The 25,025-nt window shown below is 31.4% G+C and overlaps 3 protein-coding genes across 6 annotated transcripts; 1 reads left to right on the top strand and 2 right to left on the bottom strand.

The window, feature by feature from the left end:
• Nucleotides 1-918: 918 nt before the first annotated feature.
• LOC148180779 (uncharacterized) lies at nt 919-23,705 on the top strand. Of its 4 annotated transcripts, none has more exons than XM_088044822.1 (11): nt 919-1,036; nt 7,170-7,245; nt 13,713-13,810; nt 16,803-17,009; nt 17,062-17,094; nt 17,142-17,272; nt 17,324-17,709; nt 17,769-17,965; nt 21,660-22,213; nt 22,261-22,395; nt 22,448-23,705. In XM_088044822.1, exons 3-11 carry the CDS (start codon nt 13,726-13,728, stop codon nt 23,615-23,617), a joined length of 2,898 nt encoding a protein of 965 aa, XP_087900948.1. In that variant the 5' UTR covers nt 919-1,036; nt 7,170-7,245; nt 13,713-13,725; the 3' UTR covers nt 23,618-23,705. The 4 variants fall into 4 exon arrangements, with proteins under 4 accessions (XP_087900948.1, XP_087900923.1, XP_087900939.1 ...); XM_088044797.1 differs by having other exon boundaries at nt 13,710-13,810; XM_088044813.1 differs by lacking the exon at nt 7,170-7,245.
• On the bottom strand, nt 4,370-5,395 carry LOC148180781 (ejaculatory bulb-specific protein 3-like). The gene is made up of 2 exons (XM_088032975.1): nt 5,056-5,395; nt 4,370-4,853 (listed from the first exon to the last, which is right to left on the bottom strand). Exons 1-2 carry the CDS (start codon nt 5,270-5,272, stop codon nt 4,642-4,644), a joined length of 429 nt encoding a protein of 142 aa, XP_087889101.1. The 5' UTR covers nt 5,273-5,395; the 3' UTR covers nt 4,370-4,641.
• Nucleotides 5,425-5,979, bottom strand: LOC148180780 (ejaculatory bulb-specific protein 3-like). The gene is made up of 2 exons (XM_088032970.1): nt 5,744-5,979; nt 5,425-5,694 (listed from the first exon to the last, which is right to left on the bottom strand). The coding sequence occupies exons 1-2, from the start codon at nt 5,940-5,942 to the stop codon at nt 5,492-5,494; spliced, it is 402 nt and encodes a 133-aa protein (XP_087889096.1). The 5' UTR covers nt 5,943-5,979; the 3' UTR covers nt 5,425-5,491.
• Nucleotides 23,706-25,025: the final 1,320 nt, after the last annotated feature.

Below are 25,025 nucleotides of genomic sequence, written 5' to 3'. Positions count from 1 at the left end.
TTAGCTGTTATATAATTTGTATGTCATATATATGTTTTTATTAATTCTTGAAGATTTGGAAAATTTTATTAATTTTGCGGTAACATCAAGGTCGATCTTAAGGTTTTTTCGGAGTAAACATAAATCTGTTTGAAATGTTTTTATAAACGACTGATTGATTACCATGAAGTAGACCATCATCAAAATTTTATTAGGTATAAACATGATATTTTACATTTTGTTTTAATATTATTGTTTATCAATTATTATCAGTGTTATACCTATACAGGGTTATTTACATAAAATGACGAGTCGCACGACAATGAAATGCAACACAAAAAACACATTTCATGAATATTTTTGCAAAATGTTTTGTTTCCAGTGAAGAAAATTCAGATAACTATGATCGTTAATCAGTTCATATCACAATGCGGTATCTAGGCAGCTGCTTATAATGTATTTTGGGTTGCATTTCGTTCCCGCCAGGCTTGTCGTTTTATTAATAGCCCTGTATATCAAGTAAGGTTAGCCAAACTACTTGGCAACAATTTGGTAAATTTTCTTACATTTAAAAGACGGAAATGTGATTTTTTTGATAAAATACAGGTGTCTCAAAATTAGCGAATTCCGAATTCAGAGCGCGCCAGGGGAACCCCAGTAGTGCCCGTAAATACTTAAAAAAACATTCGCATTTCCTGACGACGATGCAAGCACTTTAATTTTGTTAATTGCGACAACATTGCAAAATTCCATTCTGACCGATCTTTATGACATGATTTCTATTTGGATTGCTTAGATACGTTCAAAACCTCATAACTGATTTTGTCAAGCAAATATTTTATATTTTCATGTAATATCCTCATGCATCCTACTACAACCACTGTAACAACTGATTTATATTTCATGTTGCCTAGCTAAAGCATTACAAACTCCAGTATTCTACATCTAATTTTATTCGACCTTGTTGCACAGTTTTTCATTTCTTGCAAGTTCTAGTATCAGTGCGTATTCTCAATAATATTTTCAACCAGGATAACATAAAACATAAATTTCAGTTGTAAGTACTTGTAAATTATGCAGAAATACTTAGCCTTATTAACAGATTCTTAATGGCAAGATTCTTGTAAAAGAAAAAGACATGTTTTCATTCAATAATAAATAAAACAGGAAACTTGTTTTTGGGTGGTTCTATTGATGACACTGTATTTATAATTATCTCGACAACATAGCTAGAATAAGTTAGTATTGTTAATATACATAGATAAATGTTTCTAGTGTGGGTCGTGTGTTCTCAGTTTTGTGGTGCGATCTAGATAAAGAAGCCGATGAACTAGTGCTTTGGTAATGCGCAGACTCATCCTCTTTCTTAATAGGCGTAGCCGCGGTATTTTTGATTGTATGCAGAAAGAATTGCCCGAGTTTAAAGTTGTCTAGGTAACAAGAAATAGCGAAATTTCAGGACCAATTTTTATTTATAATGTAAATAAACATAAAAATTACAATTACTCTTGTCTGAAATTTCAAAGCGTGCCGCTTTAAGCTGGTTACTGTTGTTTGTTGCTTCTAATTCATAACTTGTAGAAGCTTTTTCATTTTCATTCTTCTGTTGGACGTCCTCTTGATGAAGTTGATTTAGCAACCGACGTGTTCAGAACACCACCAATGCGTTTGGAAACAACTATTTTATTTGAAATGGATTCTTCAATATTATTGAAGATTTCCATCCCACCTGACGTTTCAATTTGTCGATGCTCATACCACTGTTTGCCATAATCGTATGAAGTTCGTCGGAAAGCGTGACCAGTATATTTCTCAGCGTCGGGTAGATTCAGAATTAATTGCAGTTCTGCACGTTCTGCTAGCCTTTTAATATCTTCACTCATTTTTTGAACGGATTTTTACAAACCGTCTTTACGAAAACGATTCACAAACAACTTTTGATAATTTTATTGTGTAAATTCACTTTTTTTTAATGCTCCTAAAGGATTGTAAATGGATAGGTATAATAAAAAATAGTGTATAACACTCGTTTATAAGCGCTGACGCGTCGTGCTCTTAAACTCGTCGTGCGTGTTTTAAAGGCTTGCTTATAAACTTGTATTATAATATACTATTTTTGTATTAAAATGTTATTAATTGATAAAAGTATTGAATTTTCTTATTTAAATTTGTATAAATCTGTTTAGTTGAAGATGAATAAAGTATTACTGGTTGCATTTCAACTAAAAGTTGTCATATACTGTGAACTCAGATGACATCAAAGATGTTTTAGTATAACAGATTCGGGCATACAGTGTAAATACAAGGTGTTTATAAATGTTTCTAGCATCAAAGGTGGCACTGAAATTCCTGTCATGCACTATTTTGCCGCTTTGTTTTCATAGTGAATATAACTGTCTTGATTTTTTTATAATGTTACTTACCACAATGACGTTTTAATTACGATTTTGTGTCCAAGTTTATCATTTTCAGGTTTTAAACCACAGGTAACACAGTTTATTTCTCAAAACTGACTTTACTCCATGTTTGAGGTTAACTGCAAATGTCAATTGAAAAATTGAAACTCACATTTGTAATGAGCGGCAAATTTCTATAACATTTCATAACCACCCTTGATGCTAGAACAACGTACTTTTATAAAACTTCTCTTTCTTTCACATTGAAATTTTCATCGATGTTCAGTCTTTCCTTTTCTATAAAATCCAGCCAATAACGTTGGAGCACGTCAATCGTGGCTTATTTCTGTTTGACGCCAGAAATGTGACAGGACAGCGTCTTTCCGTTGCGTTCATTTGTTCTGTGGTTCATTTGCAAACCGGTTAACATAATACAAGGTGTTTATAAATGTTTCTAGCATCAAAAATGGATATGAAATGTCAAAGAAATTTGCCGCTCTTTACAAATGTGGGTTTCGATTTTTCAAACTGACATTTGCAGTTAACCTTAAACATGGAGCAAAGTAAGTTTTGAAAAATAAACTATTCTAGTTCTAAATCAAAAACTTAGACACTAAACTGTAACTAAAACGTCATTGACGTAAATAACATTATAATTAATTTTCAAGATAGTTATATTCATTATGAAAACAAAGCGGCAAAATAGTTTACGACAGGAATTCCAGAGCCACCCTTGATGCTAGAAACATTTATAAACACCTTGTACAGTCGCGGCTAAATTATTTTAGACGTCAAAATAATTTGATTGTTATAAAGTGTAAAGCACCCTTCATTTACTTCATTATTACGGTCACTTTTGACAAAATTTCTTGAGTTTCACATGTTAAATTGACAGTAATGCATAGACTACACTCAAATTTTCAAAATGTCAACAAAATGACGTCCAAAATAATTTAACCGCGACTGTATTTGATTGTGTTGTGTTGTGTTGTTTTTGACTTTATTTAAAAACTATGTTAGTGTGTGTGGTGTGTAACGCTAAAGCGAGCGATTTTACGGTAAATTTTCATTAATCTCTTATTTTAAAGGTTTCTCTTTCTTTAAATTCAAATCACGCGCCAACTCTCTTGACCAATCAATTCTCAGATACTGTAGAAAAGGATAGGATAGGATAGTTCCAAATCAGATGACAGTTTGATTTAAATTTAAAAATGGTCAAGTGTGCATATGTAAATGTAAGTTTGTTTATTACAAGGTGTTTATAAAAGTTTCTAGATCACGAGTGGCTATGAAATGTCAAAGAAATTTGCCGCTCATTATAAATGTGGGTTTAGATTTTTCAACTGACATTTGTAGTTAACCTCAATCATAGAACAAAGTAAGTTTTATGAAGAAAACTGTTATAGTTGTGGTTTGAAACCTGAAAAACAAAAATTTGGACACAAAATCGTAACTGAAACGCCGTTGACGTAAGAAACATTATAAATAGTTTTAAGATAGTTATATTCACTATGAAAACAAAGCGGCAATGTAGTGCACGACAGGAATTCCAGAGCCACCCTTGATGCTAGAAACATTTATAAACACCTTGTATATTCGATTCAATTTTCTTTTAAATACGACCCTGTTTAAGTACCGACTGATCATTTTTATGGTCCTTTCATAATGTGGTCATAAAATTTACTAGATGTATGTAAACCCTCGACATTCGCGGATTTGACATTTGCAAATTCAACATTCGCTACTCCCCTGAAACGGAAAATAAAATCTTGGAATGAAAATACTTCTAAGAACTAACAAAAAATCCAAACTTATTACGGACATGTCAACGGCTTTTATGTGTTTTCGGAAGAATTCTATGAAATGTTGACCAAGGTGCGTTTCTATTTTCTCTCATTTCTTTCGTAATTTATTTGGGCAAACTTAAAATAAGTACAAAACATAGATATGTACTAACTAAAATGAATAATGTTAATAAAGTTTGATTTTGATTTCTATTTTGATTTATTATTATATTTATTGCAATTGCAATTAATTAGGTACACACGGAAATCTAAATTATACTTCTATATGATCTATAATAATTTACGTACTAACTTCTATAACTTAATATACCCACAAGTGTGAAGATAATAAAAATCATCAAAGGTCAACATTGTTTTACCAATTACATAATTATTGATATCATCCTAACATAACAAACAACATTTCTGCGTCGCATAAACTTGCATTATTCATTATTTAAACGAACTTAAATGACAACTAATTACTTTTTGGCTTCATCCAAATTTGAATAATCGTAATCTTCTTCAATTTCATATTGCTTTCTATAGATTCCTTCAGGATCGTATTTTGCAATCAGCTGATCCCATTCTTTCCGGTAGTTGAGCAGGATATAAGTCAGGACTTTACCTGCTTGTTTCTTCTGAATTTCGCTGCATTTTACGCAGTTTGTAACCAACGCATCAGGAAGAATAGCTGGAAAATAGTCTCATTATCCTGTTGTTTAAAAGAAGAATGAAAACGTTTTCATTCATGAATAAATAAATTAATTAATTGGTTCTTTTTCTTCAAGTTTTTACCATTCAGTGTCATTTGTGATTTTTAATGTGCACGTTAAATAAGATTAAAAAAATCACGTTTACCTACATTTGAAATGATGTCAAGTTGTTTTACTCACTTTTCAATTGGCGTCCTTCCGGCGAACAAGGTCCTTTGTCCAAAAGACAATTAATATAATTCAAAAGCAATCTCTTACTATGTAAAATTCTCTCCACATCGACATTGTCATACTTCGTTGTGTATTTCTGAGGCGCCCTTTTATCCCTTGAGACTTCTCTGCATTGAACTGCAACCACCGTCACAAAAACGAGCGCCAATATCACAGGAAATTTCATCGCGATGTTAATATTTAAAATGACATTAAAAGACTGAGAAGGAATGAACCTAAATTTATATTTAATTGTTTGTTCAAGGTGGACAACGTTAGGTTGTTCTTGATTTTGTTCACAACTGCTACATTTTAAAGACGACTAAAAAATACAAAAACTTCATTAGTATTCAGATTTTAATAAAACGAGAATACATTTTACTCTCCATATCAATGGATAGAATAATTAAGTTGAAACTGGTTCGGTAACTTCGGATTGTGCAGATAAATATTTTTTTCTATAGACTCCTTCGCCGTCATATTTCGTCTCCAGCTCTTCGTACCATTCTGGTTTATTTTCGATAAGATAATTCATGATAAAGTCGGATCCACTTTTTTGTTTTTCACTGCATTTGCTGCAGTTAGTTTGAAGAGCGTCAGGAAGATTCTCTACAAAAAGAGGGAATTATGAACAAAATTTGTAAACGAAATGACTTACTTTTCAGTTCCACACCATCAGGAGTACAATGGCCTTTTTCTAATAAGCAATCAATGTAGTTTTTAAGAAACCGATCATTTTTGACCAGATCTTCCAAGTCGATGTTATCGAATTTTGTTGTGTACTTTGGTGTCTCTGTTGCGAAACAGATAAGCACCAAAGATGAGGTAATAAACAAAGGTAACAACAATTGGAACATTTTGTAGTCGTGACAAACTTTCTTACAAACCGATTTTCGGACAGTCAACATTTTATATGTTTGACTGCAAATTGGTCACAATTATTTTAATTTAATGGCCTAGATTTTCTGCACGATATTGTTGTAAAATCACATAAGTAACTTGTTTCCGTTTAATATTGCATGTTAAAAAATATTCTTATTAAAATCTTTACTAGTGTGTTGCAAAATCATTAGAAGTTTTCATTATTTAATATTTAATAATTTTTTTTTACTCAAATTAATTTTAAAATGCTGACAATTTTCTATAAACCCGTTTCAAAAGTTGTATCCACAGTTTGATAACGTCAAATTACTAGGCATACGTAAACAAAAAATGTAGGACTAGTTTTCATTTTGATCAGGATAAGAAATCACTCAAGTATCTGAATTTTATAAAAAAAAATACTGAGAAAATACATATTACGTCGTTTATGTTATTTAATGGGAGTCTTCTTTAATAACGGAGACGACCTTCTGAATTTGATGGCCATAATAATTGTCTGCCATAACTTACAAATCTAAAGAAAAAGTGATTTAAGTAGTTTAGTTCCTTGCATTAAATGTCTTCAGTTAATTCATAGACACGATACAACGTGTTTATAAATGTTTCTAGCATCAAGGGTGGCTATGAAATGTCAAAGAAATTTGCCGCTTATTACAAATGTGGGTTTCGATTTGTCAACTGACATTTGCAGTTAACCTCAAACATGAAGCAAAGTAAGTTTTGAGAAATAAACTGTTCCAGTTGTAGTTTAAAACCTGAAAATCGAAAACTTGGGCGTAAAACCGTAACTAAAACGTCACTGAAGTAAGTAACATTATAAATAATTTTCCTGATAGTTATAGTCACTATGAAAACAAAGCGGCAAAATAATGTACGACATGAATTCCAAAGCCACGCTTGATGCTAGAAACATTTATAAACACCTTGTATAATATGTATGGCGCTTTTGTTGCAGTAAAAGTGTTTTATTTTTTTAACTGTTTTATTCATTAAATTTTTTTGAAACTGTCTCGCTTACGATTAACATTCATCATCATCATCACCCAACAAGTTCATAAAAATATAAACCAACAGTATAATTATTAACTAAGTACGTAATTATAAATCAGTCTTTGAATCCCATTTTTAAATCTTTAGATTTTGTATGCAAAATGTACTACTATTCTCTATTTTCTTTGTTTTATTTTGTATTCCTTTTTTAGTAAGAAACACTAATGTGAAACCACAATGAATACGGAAACAGACTTTCTTTTTCACATCCAAAATTTTATACCGTTGGTGAGTAGTAAGTAAGATTTATCAATCTAATTAGGTATCCATTTAACTGCTGTAATTGAGGGGAGTTATGCAGAAAACATCCAACCCACATTGACATAGTTTTGAGATAATCGACTTAAAGATTTGAAAAAAAAATTTAAATTTAAAAGAGTAATGAACAAGTGAAATTTACTGTAATGTTTTCTCTGCCTTTGAGACACTTTTCTAAACAAACCTTTATGTTATTTTCGAGGATATTTTCAACACTTTACATGAATTTCTTGACATTTTGGGGGTTAGATTTTTTGAAAAATAAATAAAAGCGTTTTTAACGCGTTTAGAATTTATCAATTGCTATAATAATGAACAATAATATTCACAACAGAGAAATCATATCACCCCAATTTCAAAATCTGAAGTTTGGACGTTGTAACCGTCAACATCTTCTCCAACAGAAGTACTTCCGTTAAGACAGTTTAGATTGAAAAATAATCAAATCGTACGTTTTTTTGATATTTTTTTTAAAGTATAAATAGTCACGGATTGCTCATTTGATCGTTTAGACCGTCAACAGCAAAAAGGGAGCATGTGGGTTAAACATTTTCTGCTAAAATTAATAATGGTTTTAAAGGTGAGTACCGCACGGTTCAAATTGCGGCCTTAAGATTTAGGATACTGGTTGAACGGATCTTTTATAATAAAGAAAGGTGTATTAGTATATCAAAAATCGTATTATTTCATTTTTTGCAATTTTGTGGGTTGGATGGTTTCTGCATAACTCCATTCAATTATAGTCAGAGTTTTGTAACTTTGGTTTAAACCCGCTCACATGGACAAATGACGATTTGAATTTGTCAAATGAAGGAATGGCTAGCCTCCTTTACCCAATATAATCAAAAATTTGGCAACTCCTAGTGTCACACTTGTCAAGAGGATTTGCAGTTTTGCGGGAATTCAATTAATCGTGAAACCTTCGTTGATTTTGATCGCGTTTCGTCTTCTAATGTGTGGATATTTCTACCCCGGCTTCTCGCAAATATCAACGAACTATCAAAATGTTGCAGAGTAAATCAGACTTCCAGCTAAAATTCAATTGGCCTTAATGGTAGGCGGAGTTAAACCAAAGTTATATAATTCTGACTATAAAATATATACGTTTGAAAATGATTTTAATGGATATTTAAGCAAGTTTAATAAATAATAATTTGAAATTTTGTTTGTATTCAAAAAAAGGATACATCTCCGTCTTTAAACCCACAGAACATCATAAATATGCTTTTACAAAATAAAGAACAATTACAGTCCTTATCTACCGGATTTTTACTGACCGACTTCACAGAACGTTACAGCAGTTGGAAAAAGTATTTAGAAAATAATAAACTTGAAGTGCGTTATTTCAGAAACGGATGATACCAAACTGATTAAAAAAAAATACACTGCGTTTCAAAAAAAAAGAACTACCCTGAAGGAGTTGACGTAGAATGTTCAAATTTGGTAGAAAGAGTTGATGCATTGAGAAAAACAAATGATTAGAATTTCAAGAAAATTTAACAATATTTACTTAGAAATAAATGAAAAATGCGTAACATCTCTTCATACTCGTATACATTTAGCATCCCTCCTGGGCGTGCTTGAAATAAGATGATTCATTGCGTCTTGAGCCTCTTCAGGCTATCTGAAGGTGGTAACGTACGCACCTCTTCCAAAGTGTTTGGTGGGTTGTGAAATCGACGCATCCTTTGATCCATCATGTTCCAGACATGTTTTATAGGATTTAAATCCGGTGATATCATCGTCAAAGTAAAAGATAAATGTCATTCACTAACCATAAACCTAAAAGAAACACAGGCAGTATGAAACCGCTCTTTATCTTGTTAGAACGTGTTCTTGAAAGGTTTTGTATCAACGGAAGAACAACAGGCTCCACCACTGTATCAATATAGCGATGCGCATTTAATGTCTTCGGAAAGATCCTCCGTGGTATATTGCTCCCCACATCGTTACTTCCGGAGTTATACTCGTATGGCGATGTTAAGCAAACTGTATATTTTCCCTCTAACCTTTAGGTCTTCTAACCCTCAATCCTCTATCACAACGCCAGAAGCAAAAGCTGGATTTGTCACTAAAGACGATATCTTAGCATTCCAGAGCAAAGTGCTGTTTCTTTTGGAACCACTGCAGTTTATTCGCCTATTGTTCTCTTGTGAGAAAAATGTAAAAATAAAGACGGTAAGTCTGAAATTCAAATCACAGTTTTTGGCGATAAATTGTACTCATGGATATTATGTGGTCTATTGCTTTTAGCCAATTTATACCAACAGCTTGGGTTGGTTCTGATGGACCCTAGTGCACTTTGTGTTATGAGGCTTTCTTCGCGTTTACCAGCCACTCTAGAACGTCTACTGAATCTACTAAAGGTTTCTAAGTTTTCCTCTTCCCAGTCCCTCCATATGGGTCAGACTGTTGCATGTGGTCAACTCACTCGTCTACAAATTTTTTGGAATGTTAAACTGTACTCGAACATGCCAATATTTCGACCTCGTTTAAAAGGCGAAGAAGTTGAAAATATGGGCGTCTTTAAATTCGTGGCATTTTTCAAGACACTGTCTATAAAATTCAACCCGCCGCAGGTATGAATTAATATAACAAGTGTCAAAAAAGCGGTAAACAAAAATCAAATTTACAAAATAAAGGTAAAATTTCTTTTAGAGATGACGGATTGCCTTCAAAATTTAATCATTTATTAGTTTTAAGACAACAACCCGTTTCGCCAATTTTGGACGTTCTATGTTTACTCCTTCATGGTGGTTCATTTTTTTTGAAACTCTGTATAATTTTAGTCGAAAGTAATTATTACCATGTTTTCAAATTTAAGTCATACTGCTGCTGCACCTATGTCTCTGATCGTAAAAAACAATAGGCATGTAGTTTGTTTTGAGAACTGATATTTTGATAAGGACATTGATAACTAATCGATATAAAAAGGTAAATTGTCCATCTTTTAACACTGTACCGTTTCCATCTCATTTTGTCAGATAATTAGTTATTACCGCAGATGTTTTATCTATGACAGACATGACCTGAATTTTATCAAAGCAATGATATATGTACTTAGGATTGTAAACGACTTTAGGTGAATTAATTGATAAAATTGTTGCGACGCGACGTAATGATTCCAAATATAGCAACAAAATTTTCAAAGAAAATTTATTGGATCAATTCTTGGTGTTGTTGACAAATTATCAAAATTACAATTTATTCCCCAAACACCAAATTTGACAAAAAATACTGACGCGCGTTTCGATAGCAATGCTATCATCATCAGAGCGATGAGTAAACTAATTAAAAACAAAATTTTGTTTATCTATAAAAAGGGGAATCCCTAGAGACGTTCATGACAATCGGAGAATCCTAAAAAAACTTAAGGTTCAAGTGAACCCACAAATAATGACATTCTCCTACGAGAGATGGCGCAATTTAAAATGTAAATGTTACAGTTTAATTTGGTTTTTTATAATTTTATTTGTTTTACCATGGTGCTCTTGTGGAGTACTACTATTGATCAATAGGATGCGCTGTTTTGGGAATGAGGTACAGTGGAGTTAGGTAGAATTTTATGCACGAATTTAAAGTAGAGATTCTACAATATACTCACATAAAAGAACAGAAATATAAAAAATAATTTTCGGATTTTCACGCAAAACATGTTATTTTATCCATGTTTTTACGCGTTAGAATATGCCATAAATTATATTACAACTCCAAAAGCAGCTCTATTAAATATTAGTTTTTCATAATAATTATTGTTATAATATTAATTTTTAACTTTTTGAATTTTTTTTCGGCTCTTTGTAACTTAACATGTTTTACGTTCGAACCCTTTAATTAAAGATTTTTCCTACAGGTATCTAAGAATTTTAATTTCATAACATAAAAGTACACCACACACTATGATATTAAACATATTAATTTTTATACTTCTTTAATAATTTTTTTTACATTTTTACATTCATACATAGAGAGTCAACGTTTTGTAAAATATAATAAAATATAAAATATAAACTTCATTGTTGCTAACAACAATTATTTTCTTTTTTTGATGTTTTTGAAAATATTGGTGTTTTTTTTTTAATGTACTTTTAGAAATTTTGTCGTAGACATCGTTTCACATATTTTCACAATTCATCAGCCTATAAATGCAAAAACAAAAGTGTTGATTCACACATTAATAATAATAGTTAGTTTCTTTGTTAATCTTAGAAAGTCATTTGACATTTCAGTGTATTATTTGATTCAAATACATTATACCAAGTATAAAAAAACAAGAATTTTATATATTCTTTAGAAACCACATTTTTCTCCTTGTTGCTTTTTCATATGGCTAAATTAATTTTTTATTGGATAAATCAGAACATAATACATGATCCGGCAACACTTATGGACACCCTCAAAATCGCCTTTCAATTTCAAAGATAAAAATTTGCAAATTTACATAAAATCTGACGCAAAAATTGTTTTTTATCACCGTTAGTTTGGCGTCGCAACGTGTAATAATGTTTAGCGATTTTTGAGTTGAGTTGAGTAATTCAAATTCTTTTCAGCATAACTGCGATAAAAATATATCAATTTTTATTTTAATCTAATACAAATTGTGTTTCAAATTTAAAAAATACCCATCAACTTTGTTTTGAAAATCATGACGGGGTTATTGAAAACTACATTTATTGTAAGAAGGTCAATTTCAATTAACGCGGGCGTGTTTAATTTTTCTGGACCCTAGAAATTGTTAATTAACATCAAAAAGACCACAATTTAATTTTACGATTTAAAGTGAACTAAAGGGTTGATGACATTTGTGATACAAGATGTTGACATTTGGTATAAAAGTAGTTTCCAATTTTGACTATAAATTTCAAAACTAACTTGATAAAACATTTGTTTCTCATCAAACTTTGAAAACAATTTGCATAAATTACGACTAAGATATTAAAAAAAATCAAAGATTGGTTCCACAAACTCTCACAAATCGCTAAAAATTACATTTTTAAAGCGAGCGTCGCAGCCGCCAAAACTATTAGCTAGATTTGTGTGCATCTTGCACAATATTATGAAGGGAAGAAATACAAACAGTAGCAACTTTAAATAAGTTTTTGTCTCTGTCAACACAGGCATCTTTGGGCTAAAAATAAACCTCCAGTCGAACATATAATTTTTTCTGCATTTCGTAAGAACAAGCCTTATAGAGTATTTTAATGGGCAATTGTATGAATCACACAGCGTGTTTGATGCAGTTTTTTGCCCGTAAGAAAGGAATCTATCAACAAGGCGACGAAAGCGCATTCTATTATAAGATAGAAAAAATAATTTGAATTATTTCCAGGCCGTTTGGGGACACCACTTCCTATAGCATAGTTTTTGATCGAAATGTGTCATAGTATCCCAGCCTTAATTATTTTTTTTTTCGACTATTCTGTGCTACAAAGTGTATTTGATTGATCCTAATTTATGGTAAAAATATGAGACAAATATTTAAATAACTTGTATATTGAAAAAAGAAGAAATTATAGTAGATATTAACGAAAGTTATCAAAAAATACACATATATCAAAAACTGTAAATTCAAAAATTATAAAAAAATTCCCACATTTTTCTGAGTTTGCAAGACAAGTCATGTTAAAATTTGAAGTGAATCTAACCACCAGTTTAAAAGAAAACAGCTAAAAAGTACCTAAAAACTAAGTTTTTTGAAATTATCTTGAAAACCGCAGGACAGTTTTTTTTTAAATTTTATGTGATGATTTAGAATAAAATTTTACATCTTCAGAATTTTTTTCAAAGTTTTTGAATTTACCGTTTTTGAGACAGGGGGTACACTTGAACCTTAAAATGAATGCAAGTTTATATCATAGCAAAAATCTCAAAAATCGCACTACGCTGTGCTTACAATTTACTTAATAGATTTCCCTCATGAAGTTCTATAAGTGTGACAGATTTCAAAATTGACGAAAATAAAAGCGACACACTGAATAAACTTCCTATGTTCTAAAATTCATTCTATACCTTGTAGGATTGTCGTTTACTTTAAGCCAAAATCATTTGTAAGGATTTTTTGCTCTCGTTATTAATATTATACCTAAAACGTTCATAGTTTAATCCAATTATACATATTATAAGTCACTTAAATACAAACTCTGGCATCGAACCCTATTTTTTGCAGCAATAGAAAAAACTCTGCTGAAGCTTTTATTTTAAAATGTTAGAAAACAAAAACTCTTCAGTTGGTAGCAAAAAGCTAAATTACAAAAGTGTCCTTTTTCAAAATCTTTATAGAACGAATTAGTCATAATTATTATGGAATTTAAATTACTATACGAAATTTTCGGTTTGATGTCGGCGTTCGCATTTAAGCGACTCATCTTATCTTTGTTATCTTATCCTTTTGACGGATTATAAATATTTCGTTGTGCAAAAAAAACATGTTTCAGTAGTGATGCGAAAGTAATGGATAGCGAAACACACTTACTGTTCCTCATCATTTATCAAACAGAAGAGTGCACTTTTTCACTTCCACAATATGATACAGTTGGTGAGTAGTTATGCTAATATGAACAAGATCTAATAATAACCTTATCAAAACAATTAAGGTCGATTTATAAACTTAAAGTAGCGGTAGCCGCTACAGTTCGCTCGCATTTATACTGATTTTCCACAAAAAGTACACCTAAAAATCGTGGGGCTGATTTTGACGAACAGCAATTTTTCGGAAAAAGAGACCACCCTCTTGAAGCCCAAATTCACTCGTTAAAAATGTCGATTTTGGCGAACTCAAGGCTCTCATTAAGAATGTGTCGATACAACTGTTAAAAATTGAATTTTTCTCCAATTATAAAACACTTAAAAGTACTATCTCAAGAAGCAAGAAACCCTCAGAAAAACCTAACCAGTTGAAATAATATGCTGAAATTGTAATCATTTCAATTTTATGCTGAAATAAAGCTTTTCTCATTGCGGCTAGCCCATAAATAAAACAGCGCATCCTAATATTCTAGAGCTCATTACTATAGGTCCACTCATTAAAAAGTAAAGTTGGCAGCAGCCCTTAGCGATTTTCATCCGTAACAGTTGGCACAAAAAGCATTTGACCTTGACGCAACTATGCCATGCGTAGAAGCTAATCGTCTTGAACAACATTGCCAAAACTTGTTAAATCTCTATTAAAAACTTCCTGTAGCAACAAATGTTTAATTAGTTATTTATTAATACACTCAACTTTGACAACGTGTTAACCTCAAAAATCGCTACATTCAATTTTCCCCTAATTTTCTCCCGAAAGATTTGAAAGCCTGATTTACACCCAAAAAGTTTCGCAAATTTACACAGGAGAGTGGACTGATGGCAATGAGCTGGACTTTACATACACCTTATTTATTTTGAATACCACATTTCAAGGTCATTATTCGTCCAAATTTTGGGACTGTACACCATATTTGACAGAATTTATGTATTGGGTTGTACTGTGAAAGGGTAGTTTTACGACTGTATGTTGGTACTGGTGTTGTCATCATTTTGTCATCAGATGACAGACACTTGACAGAAGTAATAACAGCGATGATGTTTATCAATTTTCGATGAATGGCATTACAAATAAAGTGTTATTGCTTTTTATTCCATTGTGATTAAAAGTTTAGGACTTTAACCTCACAACAAACTAGGTAGACTAGCTATTTATTAAGGATACAAATGTAGTGGTGCTATTGTTTACAATGAACATTTTAAAATGTGATAATGCCTGTTAATTCAAATTAGGAAGTTCTGAATTTTGACAAAAACTTGAATAGTTTTTTGCAAAAAATTAGTTAGTTGCATTTTTTTGTAAAATGTAAAATAACTTTTTTTTCTCTCTCTTGTGAACTCAATCCGGGGACATACTGTATAGTGGATTGTATAGAAATTAAAAATTAAAAAAACAACAAAAGCTTTGGATCAGTTATTGTTATTAATTTGGTCTGATTATAAAATAAATTTATAAATATAAATTTTCTAAATGTCTTATAGTATTTTTTGGGCGATACTCAACTTTCTTATTTTAAATTGGAACCCATATTTTTTTTTTTCATAATTTGGAAGATATTAATTTTTTTGATTCAGAAATGTGTAATATGTTACTTTTAACCAAAAATATATTTTTTTAAATTATCAAAATTGAAAAAAAATAAGCAATAAAAGTTAATAAAATGTAGGTGCATGGTGTCAAATAAAAGAATGCCGTTATTGTAATGTCAAAAAGCAGCAAATAACAGAAAGGATCGGCTTTTTTTTTGAAATTATTAATAACAAAAGACAATAATAATTACAAGTCAGAAAAAACAACTACCTAATTTAATTAAAATACTGTTGAAACGCCATCCCATTTTTTTTATTGTACAATTGATACCTGCGAGAAATGCATTGTGCATTGTAAGGTGTAGCCCCATCTTGTTGAAAGAAAACTTGTTCTTTCTGTTATTTGCTGCTTTTTGACATTACAATAACGATATTGTGTTATTTGACACCACGCCTAGATTTTATTAACTTTTATTGCCTAAATTTTTTCATTTTTGATATATTTTTTTTAAATATTTTTTGTAACAGTAGAACATATTACACATTTCTGAATCAAGTAAATTAATATCTTCTAAATTATGAAAAAAACAATATGGGTGTCAATTTAAAATAAGAAAGTTGAGTATCGCCCAAAAAATACTAAGACATTTAGAAAATTTTTAAAATCATCCGTTTATAGGAAATTTAAAACCATTTAATCTGTTTTTTAAATTTTTGAAATCGGTTCATAAACAAAATCGCACCCATAGTTTCAAACCTTGACGTTATGAATTTGAAAATTAACTTAATAAAATAACATTTTTCTTTAATTTTTAATTTCAAAATTTTTTCTTTTAAATTAAAGACGATTTTGGGGGTGACCACAAGATGACTAAACCTTGAATCATACATAAAATTCACAAACTTATACCCATTATAATTCATATTATACAGGATGTTTGGTAAGTAAAGCACCAAACTGTAACAGCAATATTATGAAAGTGGAGTAATTAAAATCTCGAAGAATTTTTTTTTCTGTAGCACTTCTTGTAAGCTGTGGAAGGACGTAAAAGTAACCAATTACGTCACAGTTTAGATATTTGAAAAATTGAAGAAATCAAGTCATTTCGTCGAACAAAATCTCACACAGTCATACCTGATATTTTGTGACATAGGCGTACGCTGTCAGGTATCTGTCAAAGTGTGCTGAATAGTTTCGCAATGGTCCTGAGATTTCAGTAAATCATTTCTTGTTACAGCGTTTATATCTTGGTCTAGATCGGAACAAAGGACAATTTGAATGGTTTTATAATTTCGTATACGATTTATTTTTCGAATTAAATATTCAGTATCAAGTACTTTTGTGCCGCCACTGACTAAACATATCAAATGTGACAGTTGTTTGGCACTCGTTTTTTGTCAAATACAACTGTCGCTTCAAGTTTATAAATCGACTTTTAGAATCGCTTATGTAATCTAAACAAATCCACCTGTAGGAGACCTAAAAAATCGGATCTACGAAGAATTGGGCGTTGCGCCCTACAAACAAAGCATTGAATGTTGGCACAAGAAACCAAGTACTGATTCAAATACCTTAATAACATGTTGCTTGCCAAATGAATGTAACACATTAGTAGTTTACAACATCGAAAATGATTTTGAGGACAACTATGGCTTTTCCCAACAATTTTCGTTCTCTTCAGGTATAAAAAGTAACATTTTTTAACAATTTTCTATATCTTTTAATGATTTTAGGAAGAAGCAACAATGAAGAATATGTGCCTGAAGGTATGTCTCATTTATAATAACAATTATGCAATCGTGAATTATTACAGATACCGAAATTTCGTCTGTTTGGAGCTTTAAAGAGTATTTTTCCCGAAATTACCATAACCCTGGACCAACTTTTCCGCTGTGCACTTTACGTGAAGCTTTTGAACAGAGTTTTACCACAAGTTCAAAAAGGGTAATTCACTTATTGTTTAACTTCTGAAATAGTTTCAAGGTGTTTTTTCAGATTTTGATTTTATATTTCCATAACAAACATGATTATTTTTCGCGTTTTTTCTGCGATCAAATTACAGATCCAAACTTGCAAAGACTTCTCAACAAGTTCTTTTTGTTATGTTGGGATATCGAAAACGACGATTACAAAGCAGGTCTTATTAAGGCATTACATCAATATGAACAACTAAAGACGTTTAGTAATTATATTAAATCTAAGACTTGTTGTGCTTTGCTGATCGCACTTATGGAAAATGAAGTGGTTGTGATTAATGTTTTAAAAGGAAAAGTCGCAACTCGAGATTTTCTGGTAACTTTAGAAACTGCCGAAAATATTTTCAATAGGGAAAGCGTTGCCATTCCAAGTAATCCAGAACAAAATGAAACACACAAGATTGGGTACGTTTATAATGAATCAGATAATTTCAGAAATGTGACCTTTTCATCTTTGTCTCTAGGCCGATCGAATATCAACAGCTCATGTTGGATTTGCTTGGTGACCGAGATTATAACAGCTACGATCATTTTGAACACGAATTTTTAAAGAATGCTGTGGGATATGCTTTTTTCGGGCCGCCGAAAAAAGAAACCGGCTATGAGGACAAACAAATGGAAATCATTGAAATTTCTTTTAAAAAAATTCTCCAGGAAAACAGTAAGTTCGCTACCTAGCCCGCTCTGCAGATTTCGGTTTCGCAAGTGAGCTGTCTCAAAAATGACAGGGCCAGTGCTTGGGTCTAATAACCGCCATAAAACTATCAGCTTAACAAAACACGCAAAAATTTGTTTTTTATCACCGTTAGTTTTAGCGTCGCGATGCCTTAAAAATGTGATTTTCAGCTAATTGTGAGAGTTTGTAAAATCAACCGCCAATTTAATTTTTTATTAAACCTGCATCATAATCGTAAATTAAAACACGCAAAAGCGTGCAAAAATAGTATATTATGAAACGCGTTTCATAATGAACATTTTGTCGCACGCACATTTTGCACGTTTTAAAGTAGTAAGTGCGGCAAAAGGCATTATGAACAAGTATCATACGCTATTTTTTCTATTTCGCCTTATTTTAAACGAAAAAACTTGATTTCGAAATCTAGGGAATTTTTGTGTAGTAACTTTTATTGCCTAAATTTTTTCATTTTTGATAATTTTTTTAAAAATATTTTTTGTAAAAGTAGAACATATTACATTTCTGAATCAAGAAAATTAATATCTTCTAAATTATGAAAAAAAAATATGGGTGTCAATTTAAAATAAGAAAGTTGAGTATCGCCCAAAAAATACTAAAACATTTAGAAAAATTTTAAAATCATCAGTTTATAGAAAATTTAAAACCATTCAATCTGTTTTTTAAATTTTTGAAATCGGTTCATAAATAAAAATTCTACAACGCTTGCCGTTTTTAAAAAATCACCCTGTATGTAAAGTCCAGCTCATTGCTATCAGTCAACTCTCCTGTGTAAATTTTCGAAAATTTTTGGGTGTAAATTAGGCTTTCAAATCTTTAGGGGAAAATTGAATGTAGCGATTTTTGAGGTTAACACGTTGTCAAAGTTGAGTGTTTTAATAAATAACTAATTAAATATTGGTGCTACAGGAAGTTTTTAATAGAGATTTAACAAGTTTTGGCAATGTTGTGCAGGACGGTTAGCTTTTACGCATGCCTCAGTTGCGTCAAGGTCAAACACTCTTACTGCCAAATGTTACCGATAAAAATTGCCACTGGTTGCTGCCAACTTAACTTTTTAATGAGTGGACCGATAGAAATGAGCTCTGGTATATTGAAAAAAATCAATAAGCGTTTGGTTCCACTATGCCTCAAAAATGGCTAAAATTTACAGATTACAATTTTAAAGCGTCGCGACGACAAAATTTTTGGTGATAAATAACAAATTTTTGCTTCCGATTCTGTATAACAAATGCGTAGGAACGTGAAATAGATAGTTGTTTCCATATACAGGGTGATTTTTTAAAAACGGCAGGCGTTGTAGAATTTTTATTTATGAACCGATTTCAAAAATTTAAAAAACAGATTGAATGGTTTTAAATTTTCTATAAACTGATGATTTTAAAATTTTTCTAAATGTTTTAGTATTTTTTGGGCGATACTCAACTTTCTTATTTTAAATTGACACCCATATTTTTTTTTCATAATTTAGAAGATATTAATTTTCTTGATTCAGAAATGTGTAATATGTTCTACTTTTACAAAAAATATTTAAAAAAAAAATATCAAAAATGAAAAAATGTAGGCAATAAAAGTTAATAAAATCTAGGTGCGTGGTGTCAAATAACACAATATCGTTATTGTAATGTCAAAAAGCAGCAAATAACAGAAAGAACAAGTTTTCTTTCAACAAGATGGGGCTACACCTTACAATGTAGGTTTCAATTGTACAATAAAAAAACGGGATGGCGTTTCAACAGTATTTTAACTGTTTAATACTTAAAAATAAATTTATTTCCTAAATATCTTCAATATTATGCTCTATATAAGCTATTCAAGTAAAACATAAAAATTAATAAAATCCAAATAACTAAAACAAAAAAAAATTAATTCTATTAAACATATAAGCCTGAACCAAACTATTAAATTAGGAAGTTGTTTTTTCTGATTTGTAATTATTATTGTCTTTTGTTATTAATAATTTCAAAAAAAAATGCCGATCCTTTCTGTTATTTGCTGCTTTTTGACATTACAATAACGGCATTCTTTTATTTGACACCAGGCACCTAGATTTTATTAACTTTTATTGCTTTTTTTTCAATTTTGATAATTTTTTAAAAATATTTTTGGTTAAAAGTAGAACATATTACACATTTCTGAATCAAAAAAATTAATATCTTCTATATATAATAAATAAGAAAGTTGAGTATCGCCCAAAAGATACTAAGACATTCAGAAAAATTTTAAAATCATCAGTTTATAGTAAATTAAAAACCATTTAATTTGTTTTTTAAATTCTTGAAATCGGTTCATAAATAAAAATTTTACAACGCCTGCCGTTTTAAAAAAATCACCCTGTAGTACAGAAATTCTTATTAATATAGGTTTTTTTTTAAATTTTCCTTTGGTCCATGGCTTAGTCCAAGAATGCAATGCAAAGATGAAAATACAGTTCTATTATTTTCCTATCGTTATTTCCAAGAAAGAGCTATTATTTCACAAACAGTCCTAATTTCTGTGGTTTGCCGGCAATTGCTGGTTGTAAATTATAAAATTTCAGCGTGGAGTTAAAGTCTAAATCGTTTTTCTTCAATTACTCTCTTAATTATAAGAATATTTCTTTTAACTTTGGACGATTGTATTCAGAAAAATTTATTCTACAATCAATGTAGACACAATTTTGATTCAACAACCTAAGCCGAAGTTACAGTGTAATTAATGTTAGAGAACTCCTATCAAAAAATCCAATGGAAAATCTGTAGTCAACACTTGTGTCCACCCCCAAAATCGTCTTTAATTTTAAAGAGAAAATTTTGAAAATTTGCATACGCTTACAGTTGACAAAGCTCTAGAAGCTGACGCAAAAATTTGTTTTTTATCACTCATCGTTTTGGCGTCGCGACGCCTTAAAAATCTAATTTTTAGGTAATTGTGAGGTTTTGTGATATCAACCTATAATTTAATTTTTTTTCAATATAAATGTGTTAAAAATATCTCAGTTGATATTTTAGATTTAATGTGAATTGTATTCAAAATGTGAGGAAAAAATACTGTTTTATCAAGTTAGTTTCCAATTTCATTACGTCAAAATTGGGAACTACGTTTACACCGGTCTGTCAACATCTTGTGTCACAAATGACATCTATCCTTTGGTTCGTTTTAGATGGTAACAAAAGTCTTACTTGGTGAAATTGTCGCTTCGTCGATGTTAATTAACGATTTCTGGTGTCCATAAAGTGCAACATGCCCGAGTTAATCAAAATTCACCTTCATATGAGTGAATGAAGTGACTTGTGAAATTTTGGTGTAAACGTAGTTTGTTATTTAAAATAAAAACTCAAATATTTGTATTACAGTTATGTGGAAAAAAAATTGAATTCGCTAATATTACCGCAAAAACTCAAAAATCGCTAAAAAATATACTTTTTAGGCGTCGCAACGTCAAACAAACCGTGATATTAAAACAAAATTTTGTGTCAGCTTCTAGAGCTTTGTCAACTATAAGCGTATGCAAATTTTCAAAATTTAATCTTTAAAATTAAAGACGATTTTAGGGGTGGACCCTGTATATTCGAAATTTCAATTTTCTATGTCAAATGGTTTTCGAGTTATGATAGGAAAATTTTACATTGCATTGTCCATAAGGATTTGAGGTAGCGACCCCTCTTTGATTATTTTTCAGATTTGGTCGCCAAATGGAGAGACCGGGTGATAATGTCAGTTATCTACGTCTGCATGGTCCCGCTACAAGAAGAGAAAGAAGAACGGGCCAAAAAATTTTCTGATTATGATTCAGATTCTGACTTAACTCCAACTCCAGTTTTCGTCTTGAGAAAATGCAAGAACAGCGACAATCCTTGCCGGATTTTCATTGATGACACAGGACGTGTATACAGCAACTGGGAAAACTATTTGGAAGAAAACAAACTTCCAAAGTGTGAAATGGTTTACCCTAGAAATGGACGATACGAAGCTGATAACAACGGAAATGTAATTCTTGATCGAAAATTATCACCAGCTTGTGATATCACAAATGCCATACTAAAAGGGACCGACATTGCTAGTGCCGTGGGTGGAATTGCTTCAGGGGGTGTCATGATTGCCGCTGCATCTATCCCTGCTGTTGCTGCAGCGCCTTTCGTTGTTCCAATTGCTGGAATTGCAGGAATAGCCATAGGCGCTTATTCCTTAGGACGAAGCGCATTTGTGCTCCACGATAGAACCAAACATAAAGAGGTAACTTTAACCATGCCAATACAAACTGTCATATTTTCACCTTACAGAGCTTAAGCTTCTTTGAATCACCGGAAGCCCGTGGTGCGTACATAAACATCGTTGCTGGTTCTCTGGGTTTTGTAGGAACAGGAGCAAATCTGGTGGTGTCCAAATTAGCAGCCGAGGGTTTCAACATAGGAACAGTACAAACTGTTTACCAATTGACTTATTCAAATTTAACGTTCTATTTTTAAGGGGGCCACGGCTGCAGTCAACACACTCAACGTTGTCAATATTGGCGCTGGTGGGGTCGGAGTGGTTAACGCCAGCTATGATGTGCTCCGTAGTTGGATTAGAGACAACGAAACCCCTTCGTTACTCACAATAGTGCAACTCAGTTCTTCAATTCTGTTCTTCGGCCACGCTGTATATAACTATAGGTCGATTAACACAGTTATTGAAGAGTCTCAAACAAACACATTGCGAGAGTATCAAGAGTCTCTACGTAGTAACAGGCATAGGAAAGCATTAAACAAATTAGTCAAGGAAACTATTCGCCAGAACGATGGAAATGTTCACCGAGGAAGAGCTGAAGTGATTTCTACCATCAAAAACATTCAAAATAAAGATGAGGTTTTTGCCTTTTTAACCAGAAACAATAAAGCAATGAATAAAAATAATGTACGATTCGCGGCCAGTAATGGAGAGATAACACTGAACGGAATTAAAATTGATATGGCTCAATTCAGCAACATGCAGAAAAATGATGTTATTACGTTCTTGACACAGTTACCTAGCACACCAAAACCAACACAAGCAAACGTCAAAAGCATGGAAATTTACATCAACAAAACTTTCGAAGGAATTAGTGTACTTGATGGTATTAAATTAGCCGCTAATCTTGCTCAACTCTTCGGTTCTACTGAAGCCACAGTTAAAGAAAAGATAATAAACGCAGCCGCTAAAGTTATAAGCTCTCAAATTGGTGATTCACGCAATTACATGAAAATTTTAGATACAATTTTTCCCAATCATACCAAATATTTTCGTATCATTGAAATGGTAAATTCTTTCTTCCAAAGGTTGGTAAACGAAGTAGAAGAAAGGTTCCAACGATGGAAACAAACTCGTAACCCCGCCGATGAAGAACCTGACTTCTGCAGGTGGATTACGGCCGGTTTGGATGTAGCCAAAAGAGCTACAGAAATATTTAATACAGTTACAACGGCATACTATGCAGGAACAAATCTTACAGAATTTGGACTTAACCGAATTCTTGATTATTTTTACACGTGGGTTGCACTCCAGATTTATGAATATCAAGAAAGACAGACACGAAGACAGCAAAGAATGCTTGAACGAACAGCCGCTTCAAAAAAGCCCTGTACAAAGTGTGGAGGCGAATTTTATTGTCCACTAAACTAAGTGACAAAAAAACTCTAATTATAGGAGTAATAAATACCTAATTGCAAACATTTTATTACCATTAAATAGTATTAAATTTTCACAATAAGCAATTTTATTTTAATTAAACTAAATTTGTAACCACCTAATTCTGGTAGGTTTCGCAAAACTAAATTAACAGTGTATCATAATTGAATAGTGTTATGCAACCCACAATAAAAAAAAAAGTACTTCTTCGCGTTATTAAATCGATTTAAGTTGTCACCATCTGTTAAGCCTCATATGGACCTAAAATTCTTAAAGCTAATAGCCCAACTGAGGTGCCAAATCAGTTTTTCTGCGGTTATGCACTACAGAATCGGTAAAATTAAGGGTGGAACACCGTAAAGCAAAATTTCAGTTTTCGTAACTATGAACCCAACTTGCAGTCGACCTGACAGCTGTCAATCATCAATAAGGGTGCAAATCCTCTGTAGAAATTTTCTTTTGGAATGTTGTTTTGGGATCCAAATTTTCTACCTAAAACTGCCCTGTCTCGCACCCACCATTGCACACAATAGAGTAAATGTTGTAAAAAATCTTTAACTAGCCGCAAGTGTGTCCTTCAATGCCAGATGTTTGTATCTCTTTGGCTTTTAATTAACTACGAAAGATTTGATGTGTTGATGAATACATAATAGATATTTCGCGAGCTGAGAATTACATACAAACTGACCTGAAAACTATAAGGTTCTAACTAACATTTATTAAATTGATCAGTGTTCACGTTATCAGTGATATCTTTTTAATTTATTAAGCATTTATTTAAAAAAATGGCCTATTTAAGTCATTTTGGCTTGTTAAAATATTAACTCACTTCTTTTTTATTACAAGGTGATTTTTTAAAAACGGCAGGTGTTGTAGAATTTTTATTTATAAACCGATTTCAAAAATTTTAAAAACAAATTAAATGGTTTTTAATTTCCTATAAACTGATGATTTTAAAATTTTTCTAAATGTCTTAGTATCTTTTGGGCGATACCTTCTTATTTTAAATTGACACCCATATTTTTTTTTTCATAGTTTAGAAGATATTAATTTTCTTGATTAATATGTTCTACTTTTACAAAAAATATTAAAAAAAAAATATCAAAAATGAAAAAATTTAGGCAATAAAAGTTAATAAAATCTACGTGCGTGGTGTCAAATAACACAATATCGTTATTGTAATGTCAAAAAGCAGCAAATAACAGAAAGTTTTCTTTCAACAAGATGGGGCTACACCTTACAATGCACAATGCATTTCTCGTAGGTGTCAATTATGCAATAAAAAAAAACGGAATGGCGTTTCAGCAGTATTTTAATTAAATTAGGTAGTTGTTTTTTCTGATTTGTAATTATTATTGTCTTTTGTTATTAATAATTTCAAGAAAAAATGCCGATCCTTTCT

This window comes from Gnatocerus cornutus, chromosome 1 (genome assembly GCF_029298725.1).
Source record: "Gnatocerus cornutus isolate USDA-ARS CGAHR chromosome 1, icGnaCorn1.1, whole genome shotgun sequence".
NCBI classification, from domain to species: Eukaryota; Metazoa; Arthropoda; class Insecta; order Coleoptera; family Tenebrionidae; genus Gnatocerus; species Gnatocerus cornutus.
The sequence above is the reverse complement of the archived record's forward strand: the minus strand, read 5'-3'. Positions and strand labels throughout refer to the sequence as shown.

Excerpts from the sequence above, each read along its gene's own strand:
- LOC148180781 (XM_088032975.1), bottom strand. The coding sequence starts at position 5,272 with ATGAAATTTCCTGTGATATTGGCGCTCGTTTTTGTGACGGTGGTTGCA. Across the intron at positions 4,854-5,055 it reads GGAAGGACGCCAATTGAAAA|CTATTCTTCCTGATGCGTTG; the intron begins GTGAGTAAAACA and ends ACTATTTTCCAG.
- LOC148180780 (XM_088032970.1), bottom strand. The coding sequence starts at position 5,942 with ATGTTCCAATTGTTGTTACCTTTGTTTATTACCTCATCTTTGGTGCTT. Across the intron at positions 5,695-5,743 it reads TGATGGTGTGGAACTGAAAA|AGAATCTTCCTGACGCTCTT; the intron begins GTAAGTCATTTC and ends CTCTTTTTGTAG.
- LOC148180779 (XM_088044813.1), top strand. The coding sequence starts at position 13,726 with ATGGATAGCGAAACACACTTACTGTTCCTCATCATTTATCAAACAGAA. Across the intron at positions 22,214-22,260 it reads ATAGAACCAAACATAAAGAG|AGCTTAAGCTTCTTTGAATC; the intron begins GTAACTTTAACC and ends TTCACCTTACAG. Across the intron at positions 22,396-22,447 it reads AGGGTTTCAACATAGGAACA|GGGGCCACGGCTGCAGTCAA; the intron begins GTACAAACTGTT and ends TCTATTTTTAAG.